Here is a 16,872-nt window from a genome sequence, read left to right on the forward strand (position 1 = left end):
GGCTGCATCTTCCAGTCGGCGAGCGGGGGCAGGGCCCACTCGCCGATACGTAAAATCAGGTGTGTGTCCCAATGTCACCCTGCATCATCTTGATTTTCAGTTCGGCGGGTGCGCAGCCGACTCAGCTGCGTGCCCGCCAATTTGTCAATGGCCACTTAAGGCCTTTAAAAAAATAATTAAACCAATTAATGGAAATGCGACATGTCAGGAATATTTTTTCTACCCTTCCAAAAAATTTTTGCAACTTCCACCGATCCCCCTGAGGCAGCACTTAGCCTCAGGGAGATCTGTGCGCTGTTTCACACGCATGTACGAAAGAGCACACTCCCGGCTCAGGGAATCTCCCCCCCCCAACCCCCCCCCCACCCCCCCGGCCCGCACAGGGAGCACACAGCGTTTCCGAGCGGATGTTGCGCTGGGTGGGCCTTAATTGGCCCGCCCACATAAAACGGAGGCGCGCCCCGATCGGGGGTGCTGATCGGGAACCCGCCTGCCTGGGCCCACTCCCGCACATCGCCCCAACGGTGGGGGGGTATCCTGCCTATGAAGTGCAGCACCATTATCCATGTGTTACAAAGCTTGCCAGTCCCTCGCAGCACTTTCCATGGCGAGGGAGATTTCCAGGTTGCGTTTAAAATCAAGAGCAATCTTGGCAAGCAATTGACGCTGAACGGGATTGTTCTTGATGCCACATAGCAATCGGTTCCGCAGCAAATCGTTTTAAACGTCTCCGAAGTTGCAGTATTCTGTTAACTGCTTGAGGTTTGCTACATAGGTTGTGATGGACTCTCCCGGGATCTGAACTGTTGAATTGAATTTAAAGCGCTTCATTATCACGGATGGCTTCCGTTGGAAGTATGTTTTCACTAGGTCCACTAATTCGCTATTTGACTTTGGCATTGGGCGCGCTTGAGGCAATCAGGTTACAAATCAGGTTATATGTTTTATTGCAGCACACACTTAAGCTTTCCACTTTTCTGCAGCGGTTATTTCATTTGTGACAAAGTAAAATCCGAGGCGCTCAACTTACTGGCTCCAATCTTTAATATTAGCATCATGGGGATTTATCCTTCCAAACAGCAGCCTGACTGGTGAGTAGTTTTTAAAATTTGATTTACTCATAGTACCATGCAAATTCGAAGTTGATCACATCCTCATCGCCAAATGTGATGACTCTATGGAGTAAACTGGTTTCGCAGGAAACAGTTAAACTTTATTACAGAGACATTTTCAGTGCTTGCACACTCGACCAGACCTCTCATCGGAAAAAAGCCCTGCCCCATGGATTTCCCACACTAAGAGCTCACTGGTCGGAGCCCCACATACATCACATGACCCGTGATTGGCCAGAGGGAGTGACTATACATCAATTTGCCACAGATAGCCAACCTCTTCACTGACCATCGCCTCCAAAGACGGAGTGGTGAGATTGCTGGACCCCCTGCGGGCAGAGCAGGGGTGGGGGACATCGCAACGGGCCCCAAAAGGCATTCCAGTGATGGGTCGCTGAACTTTTCTTGGCTTTCAGGGCTATGTCTTCACTGGAGCTGTCCTGAACTGCAAGCATTGAGAACTGGGTGTGCAGCTGCAGTTTAGATATGGCACCTGGAGTGAGGAAACAATGAGGTAACGGCATGGGGGGCAATTCAGAGGCTACCCCACCAGTGAGACGGTGTGCTTCCTGTGCATAATTAATGAGGTGGGAAGCAGACGAAATGGTGTGCAAAGCTGCCATTGCACCTGGTGAGTCGTTTTTTTCCATCTGCTACCACACATAGTGCAAATCTGGGACAATTCGCCCTAGGACAAGGATACACATCCTTAAAATCAGAGCCAGACAATTTAGGAGAGGTGAGGAAAAACTTCTTCACACAAGAGAACTTTCTTCACAAAACGCATCAGATTCAAGCTCAATTAATAATTTTTACTCAGTGATCGATAGATATTCGCTAAAAATAAAGTTATGGAGGGATTGGAGCCAAAGGGGATGGATGGAGTTTGGCTCCAGATTGGTCATGATATCACTGAATGGTGGAACTGGCTCGAGGGCAGAATGGCCTAATCCTGTTCCTGTGAGTAAGTGGATTCACAAGAAGCGTCTAAAAAATTCTCGACCCAAAGCTGGTATCACCTTTCATGGTTCGGTGTGCCCAGCTGTAGTATTTTATAATTCTCTCAATATTCCCATACTATACTGGGAACCATCTGCATTTTATCCATGTATACTAAAGGACTTTGATCCTGGTTGAAAATCTTGGTTGGTGTGAACCATGTGGAATGCAGTTCATCAGATGAGACGTTAAATCATATCTGTTCCTTCAGATGGATGTAAAAGTTCCCATTCAAGGAATGGCAGGGGGGTTATCCCTGAGATGCTGGCTGATATTTATCCCTCAACCAACACCATCTAAAACAGCTCATGTGGTCAAATATATCATTGCTGTTTATGGAAGCTTGCTCTGCGCAAATCAGCTGCTTCGCTTCCAACATTACCCTTCAAAAGTACCTCATTGACTGTAAAAGGATTTGAGACATCCTGACATCATGAAAGGTGTTATATAAATGCAAGTTCTTCCTTTAAATGAGGATAAGAACTAGATGGACAACTGTACCGCTGTCCTCATGAATCCTTCTCCAGTTGACTTTACATTAGATGATAACCTCTGGGTCTACCATTCACATCAGGTTACTCAGTGACAACTACACCAAAGTCCATCTGTGTGAATATTCCACCATTAAATAAACATGCCTGGCAGGGGAGGAGGGTGCAATTCAAAATTTGGTTGGAGTGGGGGGGACACTGGCGATTGTGGGTCAGCTGTCTGTTATACACCCGCATAATTTCCTCCCTATTGAAGTTAACAGATTGAAAGGAAAATTAGGCAGGGCATGTAATGGATTGCCAGTCACCTACTGCCTGTTTTGTACTCTTGCTCAAGGTGAATTTCACCCCTTTCCCGTTCGATGTGTTTTACAGGGGCAACAATTAAAGCCTGAACCCCAATTACACTGACACAAAATCCAATGTGAATGCTATGTGCTCAAAGTATGGTTGAATATCACCTTTTATCGCCAAGTGGCTTAGCACTGGCAACTTCACCCAGCAGGTTCGATGAGTCCTATCCTCAGTGTAATGTTAAAGGAAGAAATAAAGCACTTTTAAGAAGTTGGGTTTTTTGCCAAAATAATTTATGTTCTAGACTAGCAACAGACAAAGTAGTCTGGTGTAAGGAAGATAGGATTTGCACCTACTTTGCACCTACTTTGTCCAATTTACATGTGGTTCCTTTAATGGATACAGCGGAATAGTTCAATTAAAATTGCACAAATTAGGGTCAGAGTCAAATTGCCTGTGTTGCCAACTCTGATTGGGTGGCTTACTTTTGTCACACGACCTCCTGCCTCCAACTACTCCCGCCATTGGTCAATCCTCCTGATGCACTGCCTTTCCAAGGTCAATTGAAAACACTTTATTGTCCAATTGGATTAACCTTGACTATTATTGATAATGTGCTTCCTTTCCCAACCCGCCAACCCTCCCCCTGCTGCCTTTCTAAAATATTTTTATGAACAGAACAGTGTGAGAACTGTGAAAAAAACACTGTTTAATGGCCCTATGATTTTTCTCCTGGGTTGCTCATTGCAGTGTCCTAGAGTTTAATCTTCAATTCTTGGAGACTCCAGGACAATCCTGGACATGAGGTGCATTTAGAGCAGATAGAGATGGAAAATTTACCGCTAACCCCGGCAACCCTATCCCAAGCGAGTGATGTCCCACTAGAGTGACACGATGGTCAACTGCTCTGAGGATTGGCAAGGCACATTCCAGCAACCATGAGAAAAAATCACTTGCAAGACAGCGTTTCACCCAGAATTCTACCATCCAGATATAAAACTAAGACATGAAGTATGGAAAGCCCAGGAAATTCAGTGTCATGACTTTGTAAACTTATCAAAGGATCAGCCTCACTTTGTAGTTGTCCATAGCCATTAGACAGCCTGGCAGTATTGACTAACTCAGCAATGATTTAAGCAGTGAGGAGATTTGATACATGGAATAATATCAGTCTCACTACCTCCGGTTCAAGCAACTATAACTGGTGGTAATTGAGTGAAAAGGATTGCTTTCCCAAAGGAAGCATTGAATAAGCCTCAATGGATTTACCATCTGGAGTATTTTGTTTCATTTGGTTCTGCTCCAGAAAAGCTCTCAGTTTGTTTGCTTTGAATAACATGGTCAGAAGACTTAACCAGAATACTAAGGAGCTTTCCTTATGGGAATCTTTTGATTAGTAAGGTAAGATTGAGTTAGGGCCCCCATCGGTCTCCTTTAAGACTGATGGGAAGCAAGTTCTTCCCTGCCTTTGCCTGTGTTATGGACTTCTGCATGGAGGAAAAATGATAATGACATGGAATTTCCTTGTAATTGTTCTCGCTGCACACCAGAAAAGCAGCAGAAACTCCATTCGCACAAGAGGTTATGGTGGAGGGGCAAGAATAGCTCTGAGAGAATTCTGCTCCAATGTAGATTGGTGTGTGTTCCAGTCACATTGTTGCCTCATCTCCCATCTTTCAGTTGAACCAAGGCCCCATCTGCTCACGCAGGTGATCGTAAAAGATCCCACAGCTCCATTTTGAAGAAGAGCAGGGGAGTTCTACCAGGTATCCTGAACTATATTTGGCTTTCAACCAACATCACTGAATCAAATAATCTGGTCATTGTCACATTGCTGTGTCTGGGAGTTTGCTGTGTGCAAATTGGTTGCTGCATTTCCTACATTCCAACAGTGACTATACTTCAAAAGTATTTAATTGCTGTAAGGCATTTTGGAATGTCCTGAGGTTGTGAAAGTTGCTAAACAAATGCAAGCCTTTCTTTATTCTTCCTCCACTGCAAACACCTGTCCCTTGTGTGGCTTTACTCCTTTAATTAGAGCACTTCCACTGTAGGCAAGTATAGTAAATAAGAGAGCAATTTTGGCCAGGGGACCAGAAGAACTCCCTGCATGTCTTCAATACCTTACTACAACTGTATATATATAAAATATAAATATATAAAAAATAATGTATGTAAATTATATATAGCGTATAATACATATAATTTATATGTGTATATATATTGTGTGTGTGTATATATTATGTACACATACTATAAAACATTTAATATAGAAAATGTTTCAAGTGCAATATAATAATATGGGCTGGAATTTTACAGCACTGTCGTAGTGAGGTTAGGGCCGTAAAATGCAGTGATCCATTCTAAACTCCATTGACTTCGGCAGGACCGTAAAATCCTGTTGGTGTAAAATTCTGCCCCAATGACCCTGAACCACCAGAAAAGGGACAAATGAGTTCTCAATTTGAGTACCTCAATGCAGCACCCTGATATTGGGAACTCAATAGGAAAAGGAGCCAAACTTGTGCCCTCACATTCTGTAATAAGCTGCTCTTGTGTGTTATATTACCACACCAGCCAGCCCTTTTGATATTTAATTTAATACAGCTTTCGCATCTCTCAGCAAAGGTCGACCAAGAAATTAATAAAGAGAAAAGAGAATGTGAGAGTAAACTAGCAAGAGATATAAAAACCTTTTGTAAAAGCTTCTATAGGTGTGTAAAAAGGAAGCAATTAGCAAAAGTAAATGTGGGTTAGAGGCAGAGACGAGAGAAATTCCAATGGGGACTAAAGAAATGGCAGAGACATTAAACAAATACTTTCTATCTGCCTTCATGGTAGAAGACACAAAAACCATTCTGGATGTCATAGGGAACCAAGGTTCTAGCAAGAGTAAGGAATTTAAAGAAATAAATATTAGTGAAGAAATAGTGCTGGAGAAATTAATAGGATGAAAAGTTGACAAATACCCTAGATGACAACCTACTTTCAAGAGTTCTAAAAGAAGTCGCTACAGAATAGTGAATGTATTGACTTTGCAGAATTCCCCAAATTCTAGAACACTCCCTGTTGATTGGGAGGTTGCAAACATAACTCTGCTATTCAAGTAAGTAAGGAGGGAGAAAATAGGGGATTATAGGCCGGTTAGCTTGACACCAGCAGCAGGGAAAATGCTAAGATCCACCATTAGGGATGTAACAGGGCACTTAGAATATCAATATGAATTAGGCAGAGTCAACATGGATTTATGAAAGAAAAATCGTCTTTGACAAATTTGTTTGTGAGGTTTCTTGAGGTTGTAACTAGCAGATTGGATAAGGGAGATTTTCAAAAAGCACTCAAGAAGGTGGCAGCCTTCCGCCTTGTAAGATGATGGTTTGTACCGCAGTGTTCAACTCTGTGTTAAGCATCGCCTGGTGTGGCTTAGGAAGCTGCTGCCTGGTATAGCAGTCTCTGCTACATTTGCTGCAGGTTGAGAAGGTGCACGATTTGGGGGTGGCCTCTGTATTTTCCCACGTCAGAACAGTTCTGACGAAAGGCCATCAGCCTGAAACGTTAGCTCTGTTTCTGTCTCCACAAATACTGCCTGACCTGCTGAGAATTTCCAGCATTTTCTGTTTTTATTTCAGGCTGTAAAGCGATATGGGCAGGTGGAGTGAGTGGGCAATAATAAGGCACATAGAATATAACGTGGGGAAGTGCAAAGTTATCCACTTTTGTAGGAAAAATAGAAAAGCAGAATATTTTTAAGTCGTGAGAGACTGGGAAGTATTGGGACCTGGGTAACCTTGTATACAGATCACAGAAAGTTAACAGAAAGCAATTAGGAAGGCAAATGATATGTTAGCATTTATTAAAAAGGCATTGGCGTATAGGAGTACTGCAACCATTTAGGACCTTGGTGAGACTACACCAACAGTAGCTGTACACTTTTAGAGCAGAAATTTTCTCTTGTCGGGCAGGCAAGTGCCCAATGTGAACGGGAGAAAAATAGTGTGTTGGGCATGGGTCCTGATGTCATCACGCACTCAAGCAATATTTCAGTCGGCAGGCACGCACAAGAGGTGGCAGCACGCCCGCCAACAATTAAGAGGCCTTACAGTTGGCGGGCGGGCAAATAGGCCAAGCGGCCTTTGCATTTTTTGCGAAACCTCATCCATGGCCGGGATGAGGTTTCGACCAGTGATTAAAAAAAAATGAAAACTTTTAAAACTAATTTTTAACATGTCCCTGCTCATGTGACAGAGTCACATGATGGGACATGTTTTCCTTAATTTTACCATCTTTATTTGTAAAGTTAAAAATCTTCAGCTCCCTGAGGCAGCTCTGTGCCTTCAGGGAGCTTTCAGTGAGTGCACCCTCAGTCATGCGCTGACTTCTGTGCTCGCCCTCCTCCCCTCCCCCCACCCAGGCAGCGCTGAGCGTTTCAGTGCACAGTTCACGCTGGCTGGCTGTTAATTGACCAGCCAGCGTGAACTTGTGATCGGGGCCCAATTGCAGGCGGCAGTCGGTTTTGCAGCCGCTCCCGGGCCCACCTTCCACGCCCGCCTGACGAGGTAAAAATCCTGCCCTTGGTCTCCTCGTTGGCAGAATAGAATCCTTGTCTTAGAGGGATTGCAACAAAGGTTCACAAGACTGATTCCTGAGATGGGAGAAGCCTACAAGGAGAGATTGAGTAGGCTAGACCAATTCTTCAGTTCTCTGCCCGAAGGCAGGTCTGACCGACAGCACCAGGACCTCTACCATGACCAGGGCAAGGAGGGAGGACCCCAATCCACCCCAGTCAGAATGGGGATTGAACCCCATTGTTGTTGTCATCAATATGATCCACTTTGGCCATCTTGACAACTGAACCAATGGCACCCCATCCCCAACAAGGAGCCCAAGTTGCTGTGGCAATATGCACTTATACATGCATGTTGCAGCCTGGAGCTTTGGATAGTGATGGTAGAAGCTCGAGTTTCTTTCCATCATGCTCTTACCATCTGCCATTGGTGTATGTTGGAAAGATTTACAAGTTGATACTCAACCTGTTTGGCCATGTTATGAATGCACCTTCCTTGACCATCAAGTAATGGAGTGGAATTTGAACCTAGAGCTTCAGGCTCGGTGGGAGGGGCGTTATCCACTGCACTACGAGACCTCCTACTAGGTCTATATTTCCTAGAATTTAGAAGAATGTAAAGTCATCTATGAAACATATAACATTTTTAAAGGAGCTTAGGATGGATGCTAGGAGAACGTTTCTGCTGGTTTGGGAGTCTGAAGCTAGGGTTCTTAGTCTCAGACTAAGGGGCTGTCATTTAGGAATGACATGAGGAGAAATTTCTTCACTCAAGTGTTCTGAATCTTCAGAATTCCCTGCCCTCGAGATCTATGAATGCTCAGTCATTTGAGCATGGTCAAGAGACATTGATGGATTGTTGGTTACTAAGGGAATTAAGGGACACAGGGATAGGTAGGGAAGGTGAAGTTGAGGTCGGAGATCAGGCATGATCTTACTGAATGGTGCAGCAGGCTTGGAGGGCTGAATGGCCTACTCACGCTCCTATTTCCTATCTTCTTATGTACTCTGCATCTCACACCAAATAGGAGTGTAGGCCGCTTGCTGCTCAGTTAACAGCTGAGTCCAGCTGCATCAGTTTGAAGGGAAAGAGTCATGTGGGGAAAAGAGGAAAAAAATGAGAGCCATTGGGAAATGTCATAAATGCAAATTAATAAAGGCAAGAAAAAGCCCCTTCTACTGAGATGGCCTGTCACAGATCATGATTTATTTTTCTTTACAGGTTTATGAATAACAGAGTGCCTGCCAATCGAAGGTATGAACCCACAGAGTATGAACATGCAGCAAACTGTGCCACCCATGCAGTAAGTTACATGTATGGTGATGTATCACTGAATGTCATTTAAATGATTAAAGCAGAAAGGTTCTTACTTAAAAGAATAACTATGCAATGTTGAACTGACAGTAAGTGCAGCTCTGAAAGATAGAATTAGTGCTGAAAGTATTGGCAGCTCCATTGGCAGCGATCTCACTCTGTGAGGCAGAAATTTATGGGTTACAATCCAACTCCAGATGCTTGCACCCATAACCTAGGCGAACAGTTCTGGTATTAGCATTGTCAGATAAGATGTTAAACAAGGCCCTGTCTACTCTCTCAAGTTGATGTGAAAGATCCTGTGGCATTATAGAATGAAGAGGAGAGGAATTCTCCTTGGGTGTCCTGGCCAATATTTATCTCTCAACCAGGATCACTAGAAAATAGATTATCTGGACATTATCTCATTGCTATTTGTGGGGCATTGATTTCTGCGTAAAAATTCAAATAGCACAGGACTGTGGCTGTAAAGTGCTTTGGGATGTCCTGAGCTCGTGAAAGTTGGTATCTAAATGCAAGTTCTTTCTTTGAATAAAAGCAAAATACCTCGGATGCTGGAAATCTGAAACAAAAACAGAAAGTGCTGGAAAAGCGTATGAAACATTAATTCAGTCTTTCTCTCCACAGATGCTGTTAGACCTGCTGAGTTTTTCCATCATTTTCTGTCTCTCTTTCTTTGAATGCTTGACTGTTTCACTATCCAACAATTTTTAAAGATGAAAGGCAAGTCTGGAGGTAATGCTTAAAAGTAATATAGGTGAATCCCAGAACTGGCATCATTTTGTTTCAAATAAACTTTCACATTTGCAGGACTACTCAGTGTGAGCTTCTTTTCAAGCTGACCAACATAACATCCATCCACAGGCAGGAACAGCAATGTAGGAGCAGAACAGGTCCCACTGTCAATATTGCTTATAATCTTTATGTGAGAACCCAGGGCATTTGTAGATGTAGAACAAGTGGGCAAGATTTAACAACAGTGATTTTGTTTTTAAAGAAAGATCTGACGATTGTCATGTAGGCTGGGATTTTCCAGTGGCGGGATCCGTCATAGGTGGGAATGGGAAATTTGGAGAAGTAGCCAAAGCCCATTGACTTTCGACAGGACCAGAAAATCCTGCCAGTGGTGTTCTTCCACTATTGAAACACGAGTTCAATTTTAGCCTGACAAAATAAAAATCTCTGTTTGTTGATTGTTGTGAGAAATGAATTTAGTTAGTCTGAGCCTTGTTTATTATTAGCTATTGTCCCCAGATGCACAGCTTGCACTAATTGACAATTCTAGTCAGAGATGTTACAGGATGGTTGGAATGGTAAATATCACGCTGGTTTAGTAGGTGTCCTTATCTAATTGTGGGTTTAAGTTTTGTTGTTGGGTCAACAGAGAGGGAGAATGACTCTGAAACATATGACAGTCATTCTAACTGAGATCAACTGATGGGAAGCTCATGGGGTTAGGTGAAATTGTGGATTTTCATCTTACCCAATAATACTGCTTTTTGATTTTAATGCAGATGAGAATCAGGCATGATGTAAAGCCGGTATTCCACCCAGGTTAATATTACCCCTCTTCTGTACTATGGCTGGCTCTGTTGCTACCTATTGTTTGAAATGAGAAAATACTCAATTTTTCTTCCACCTTCATCAGTGTGAAAATTTACTAATTTCTTGTTCAAGGAAAGCAAAGTAAAGCCATGTTACAGAATAGAATCTACTAGCACAGAAGAATGCCATTCAGCCCACTGCACCTGTGCAGGCTCTTTGAAAGAATTGTCCAATTAGTTTCTTTCCCCAGCCCTTTCCCTATAGTCCTGTAACTTCTGAAACCTTCAAATAGTTATCTAGTTTCCTTTTGAATGTTAGTATTATATATGAACATACATACAAACATACAAATCAGGAGTAGGAGTAGGCCATTTGGAGCCTTGTGCCTGCTTCGCCATTTGATAAATCATGGCTGATTTGATTGTGGCCTCATCCCTACTTTCCTATCTACCCTCATACCCTTTGACTCCCTTATCAATCAAGAATCTATCTAACTCAATCTTAAAAATATTCAATGACCCAGCCTCCACTACCCTTTGGTGAAGTGGATTCCACAGACTAACAACCCTATGAGAGAAAAAATGTCTTCTCATCTCCGTCTTAAATGGGAAATGTCTATTTTTAAACTGTGTCCTCTAGTTCTAGTTTCTCCCATGAGGGGAAACATCCTTTCAGCATCCACCCTGCAAAGTCCCTTCAATATCTTCTATGTTTCAATAAGATCATCTCTCATTCTTCTAACCTCTAATGGATAGAGGCCCAACCTGTCTAACCTTTCCTCATAAGATAACTCCTTCATCCCAGGAATCAATCATGTGAACCTTTTCTAAACTGCTTCCACCACTCTTTCAGGTAGTGTGGTATTCCAGGTTGTAACAACTTGCTGTGTAAAAAAATAAAAATCTCACCCCCCCTGGTTCTTTTGCCAATTACCTTAGATATATATTTTCTCTGAGCCTCTTGTAACAGTTTCTGCTTATTTACACCATCAATGCCCTTTATGATTTTGAACTCCTTTATTAAAAATCCCCTCAGTCTAATCTGCTCTAAGGAGATTAATCCTAGTTTCTCTATTTTGTCAACACAACTGAAGTAATTCATTCTAGTAAACCTCCCGTGCACCCTCTCTAATTATGTACAATCTCCTTAAGTACAGAGCAACCTAAAGAAAAGTAAAATGAAAATGTGTCACACAAAGTAAAATCATGAAGAATTGAAATGCCCGATCGGGGAGTTGAATCTATCCAAGTATTATTTTTGTTGAATTAGCTGCCAATAATGCCAAGGTCATGCAGGAAAAAATGGCCTTTTGGAAAGTGGTGTGGTGGGCACTCAATGTGCAAAGAGCTTTCGTCAGCTCCTTCAGGGGAGAAACGGAGGAAATGGGGCAAAACAATCTCCTCTTCCCAAGGCAGTCACTGCAAGCTCATAAAGAACATTAACCTCGATGTAAGATGTGAATTACCCGATAGCCCTTCCAATCTCTGCGATCTTCTAATTCTGGCCTCAGCATTTCCTCCACTCTACCATTCTCTTTTTAAACCACTGCACTATGCTCGCCTCCTTTAAGTCATTCCTTAAATCTGCCTTTTTGATCAAGTTTTTGGTCAGCTACCCTAATATCTCTTAATATGGCTCAGTAAAAAATATGGTCTAATAATGCTGCTGCAAATCATTTGTGATGCATTAAAGGAGCTATATAAGTGCAAGCTGCAGTTGTTGTTGCATTTATGTACACTGGAATTTTCCGCTCCCGATCATGGCGGGCACAAAATCTAAATCTCACGAGAAGACCCAAAGCCAGTTTTACAACGGCGTAAAACGAGAAAGCGATTGAGTGCATTTGCTATCAATGGTAAGCCACATTTTCACCACTGAACATCCTGAACATCATTAGCATAAATCAGCATCTCATTGTGATGCCTGCTCACTAGAATCATCCCTCCATGCTGGATTAAGAGCCCATGTCGACATGTAATTTAAAAAAGAGTCATTTACTGGGTGTGGGCATCGCTGGCTAGGTCAGCATTTATTGCCTATCCTTAATTCCCCTTGAGAAGGTGGTGGTGAGCTGTGTTCTTGAGCCACTGCAGTTCATGTGGTGTAGGTACACCCACAGTGCTGTTAGGAAGGGAGTTCCAGGAGTTTGACCCAGTGACAGTGAAGGAACGGCGATATATTTCCAAGTCAGGTTGGTGTGTGGTGTGGAGGAGAACTTCCAGGTGGTGGTGTTCCCATGCATCTGCTGCCCTTGTCTTTCTAGATAGTAGCAGTCGTGGGTTTGGAAGGTGCTATCTAAGGAGCCTTGGTGAATTCCTGCAGTGCATCTTGTAGATAGTACACACTGCTGCTACTGTGCGCCGGTGTTGGAGGGAGTGAATGTTTGTGGATGTGGTGCCAATCAAGTGGGCTGCTTTGTCCTGGATGGTGTCAAGCTTCTTGAGTATCGTAGGAGCTGCATTCATCCAGGCAAGCAGAGTGTATTCCATTACACGCCTGACTTGTGCCTTACAGATGATGGACAGGCTCTGGGGAGTCAGGAAGTGAGTTACTCGCTGTAGGATTCCTAGCCTCTAACCTGCTCTTGTAGCCACAGTATTTATATGGATAGTCCACTTCAGTTCCTGGTCAATGGTAACCCCCAGGATGTTGATAGTGGGGGATTCAGTGATGGTAATGTCATTGAATGTCAAGCGGCGATGGTTAGACTCTCTTGTTGGAGATGTTCATTACCTGGCACTTGTGTGGCACGAATGTTACTTGCCACTTGTCAGCCCAAGTCTGGATATTGTCCAGATCTTGCTGCATTTGGACATGGACTGTTTCAGTATCTGATGAAGCAGTCGAAGATGGTTGGGCTGAGGACACTACCCTGAGGAACTCCTGCAGTGATGTCCTGGAACTAAGATGATTGACCTCCAATAACCACAACCAGGTTCCTTTGTGCTAGGTATGACTCCAACCAGTGGAGAGTTTTCCCCCTGATTCCCATTGACTCCAATTAGAATGATGTGTTTCACAACAAGAGCTCAATGACATGCAACTGGCGATCTGCACTTCACTCGAGACTCTGAGGTTATTTCCCATACCTTGTATCGCACAATGCTTGCGGGGTTCAGCACCAGGCTTTGCACGCTGCACCGCATTGGTTTCAGGGAGGTCTCAGAGGCAAGTCTGTACAGCTACCACACCAGGCCTAAGGCTTTTACTGTGCTGCTGGGCAAGGGCTCCACTGGGAAGGGGATGGGCAGGGTTGAGGGAAGGGAATGCGCTGCAAGGCAAGGGCTGCAGGCGAAGGTTGCGCTGAGACACATGACTGGGCGGGGGTGCGCACCAAAGGGTCACCTGATTGAATTGATCGTTCCAAAATGAGGACAGAGTCATAGTTTGAGACAGTTTAGTAGCTGTTCAATTGACATGCAGGGAGTCAGGAAAGTGAAGTAATAAGGAATTCATGCAACACTGATCCCTCAAATTGACACTGATTGTTCGCCTAGTTTTAAACCCTCATTTGCAGCCTTCAAATTCACCAGAGTGTATGGAGCTGCAGAGTTATTGGGTGATTGGAAGAACTTGAGAACTCCCTTGGAAATGTGTCCATTCACCACTCACAGAGGAGAAGCCTCCAGACCCCCTAAGTTAATCTCATGTACTCACTGAACAGTCACCTTCATGTTTAGTCCAAACAGCGCAGTCTTGGAGTGCAGGTAATGATGATCCTAGCTCCCGGGCTGAAAGCAGAACATTTAATTGCCTGGCCAAACCTGCTGCCAATTGGCCATGTGGGCTGGGGATGGGGGGGACATTTGTTGTGAACCTTCATGTCCATCCCACACTGGACATCATTTCAAGGGCCAATACTCTGTGGCATGAAAGAGCCTTGAGCCTACAATCATGGACAGAAAGTGGACCTTTGGGAACAGATGCTGACTCTCGCATGTTTCTCATTGATACTGCAGTGAGGAGACCATTAGGAAGATGGAGCTTGGTGTTATCGCTGCCTGCATTATTGTTAATAGGCAGGAGAGAAGAATGTGACAGAAGTGTCTGGCTCGCCAAAGGGAGGAGCAGAACCCTCAAGACCAAGGGGCAGCAGGTCCTCCTCCAAGCGCAGAGGGTGATCCTCAGAGAACCTTCATTCTTAGGCGCCTTGCTAGACCCAGGGCGTATGGATATCACATGTGGGAGATGGCAGCGTAGTGGTACTGTCACTTGACTAGTATTCTGGAGACCTATTGTAATACTCTGAGGACCTGGGTTTGAATCCCACCATGGCAGATGGTGAAATTTGAATTCAATAAAAATCTGGAATTAAAAGCCAAATGATGACTGCAAAACCATTGCCAATCCTCAGGAAAAACCCATCTGATTCACTAATGTCCTTTAAAATACTCCCTGAACAAGGGCAGTTAGGGCCTAGCCAGTGATGCCCACATGCCCATGAATGAGTTAAAAAAAATGTTATCTGCAGATGAGAACCTGTGTTGCAGATGCCTCTGTCAAAGGACCTGGTGACTCACATTTGCCACATTCTGCAGGACTTGATCCATTGCCTGTGGCTGTGAAAGAAACTGCTGCTCAACTTCTAGGTCAGTGGCTCCACTGGGGTTCTCCGTGGGATCTCCCAAGTGTCCACCCACAAATGCATCCAGGGAGTCACAAGCACCATTTTTGCCAAAGACCTGCAATTTTGTCAATGTTGACAGAGATCAAGCAAGCCAGGATGCATCACTGGGCTTTGCTGAGATTTCCACTCTCCTACATGTGCAGGCTGCCATCAACTGCACTTGTGGCTATAAAAGCTCCCTGGCAACAGGCAGTGCAGTACATCAACCAGAAAGGCTACCACTTGTTCAAAGTGCAGCTGGTGGCGACCATAACAAACTTATCATGAAGGTTTGTGCTAGATACCCAGAAAGCATCCATGACATACATCCTGAGTGCGCCTCAGATCATAACACATTCCAGGGACCACACAGGATGCAGGGTTGGCTCCTTGGGGATAAGGGTTACCCAAAAAGGACTTGGCTGATGACACCCATGCAGCGGCCTCAGACTCCTGCGGAGAGAAGGTACAATTAGGCTCATGCCGCAACCTGGACATTGGTGGAACACACCATGTGGATCCTGAAAATGTGATTCCGATGCCTGGACAGATCAGGCGGAGCACTCCAGTACACTCCCCAGAGAGCCTCATGCATCATCTTGGCTTGCTGTGCGCTACATAACCTGGCTCTGAAAATGGGGGAGGACTTGGCAGATGACGAGATGGAGGGAGCTGCACATCTCCTCTAATGAGGACCTCAAAGGGGATGATGGTAATGACATCGTGGAAGCCGAGCATACAGGCGAAGAGGCCATTGCACAGGCCAGAAGAGACAGGCGTACTCATGAGGCCCTCACTGCCAGCAGGATCTAGAAGGAGGATGGCAAGATGCACTGAGGATCCTTCTGGACAACTCTCCTCTGTCATGGGCCAACATGAGCATCAGCATAACTACTCTAATTTCACCCATGAATTTCCAGATGACAGTGCATTGTTGCACAGAACGCTGACGTAGCCCTGATGCTGTGAAGGATGAGCAAGCCTCGAGGGTATGTGTCCGTGCTGAGATGAGGTGCTACCTGGAGGAGGGCCTCCTGACATCAGACATCAGAAAGTGCTGCTTCTTCACATGTCCATCCAGCACCCCAGTCGCAACAGCACCCTGCAAGATACAGGGGCACTTACACGATCCTCAGTGGCCTAGTGCCTCCAGGCCTTCAATCTGGCAAGACTCCTCATGGAGATCCATTGGAACCAACACAGCCACACATGATGAGTTACATCGATAGTGACACAGAAACATAACAATTTGGACAAAGCAGCCTATGAAATACTGCTGCTGTCACTGCACTTGGAGATGACTCAGTCAGCTGTGATACGCTCCTCATAATGACACTGACATCTAGCAGTTTAAGTTAGGGATCCTGAGCTGCATTTCTCCTAACATGGAGGAGGATCACCTGAGTATGATGAGGTCAGATGCTTCGTTGCCTGATACTGACATGCCTGCTCTTACACACAACCAGTGTGCCCTTGTGGCCAGCCCTGGCCCTAGTGAAGTCCAATATGATCAGAGAACATGAGGCCCTCAAGGGCGCATGCCATTGCTAATGAGGAGAACTGTTCTGCTTCCATCACATACTAGCTCCTATCCCATTGCTCCCCTCCATATTGTCTGAAATAACTATCAGCGATTCCAGAGCATGCTTGAAGGCTGTTTTGGACTCCAGAAAACACCATTTGGAAGCAGCATCAGTAACCTCTTGGAGTGTCAAGATGATGGGATGCACACCGCTGTCTACCAACTTTGTGACCTGACCCTTCTCCCCACATTAGTCACAACTACAGGTTGAGAGACACTTAAGGTTGGATGTCTCAGTGCCTGCACACAAATGTGCCATTGCTTCGCCACCTTGAGATGGCAACGTTGTCCCAGTTTTTGCTGTGCTCAGTAGATTGACACTGGGAACATCAGAAACCTGTTCGGATGAGGGCAGTGCACATAA

At 44.6% G+C, this 16,872-nt stretch overlaps 1 protein-coding gene across 1 annotated transcript in view; it reads left to right on the forward strand.

Annotated features, from left to right (window-relative positions):
- Window positions 1–16,872, forward strand: part of mmd2a (monocyte to macrophage differentiation-associated 2a) — a 133,945-nt gene that overhangs the window by 50,454 nt on the left and 66,619 nt on the right. Inside the window, exon 2 of the mRNA XM_041207078.1 lies at window positions 8,683–8,764. Coding sequence (XP_041063012.1) covers window positions 8,683–8,764 — 82 coding nt within the window. The remainder of the gene's footprint in view (window positions 1–8,682; window positions 8,765–16,872) is intronic.

The sequence above is a fragment of the Carcharodon carcharias genome, chromosome 15 (assembly GCF_017639515.1).
Source record: "Carcharodon carcharias isolate sCarCar2 chromosome 15, sCarCar2.pri, whole genome shotgun sequence".
In the NCBI taxonomy this organism is placed as follows: domain Eukaryota; kingdom Metazoa; phylum Chordata; class Chondrichthyes; order Lamniformes; family Lamnidae; genus Carcharodon; species Carcharodon carcharias.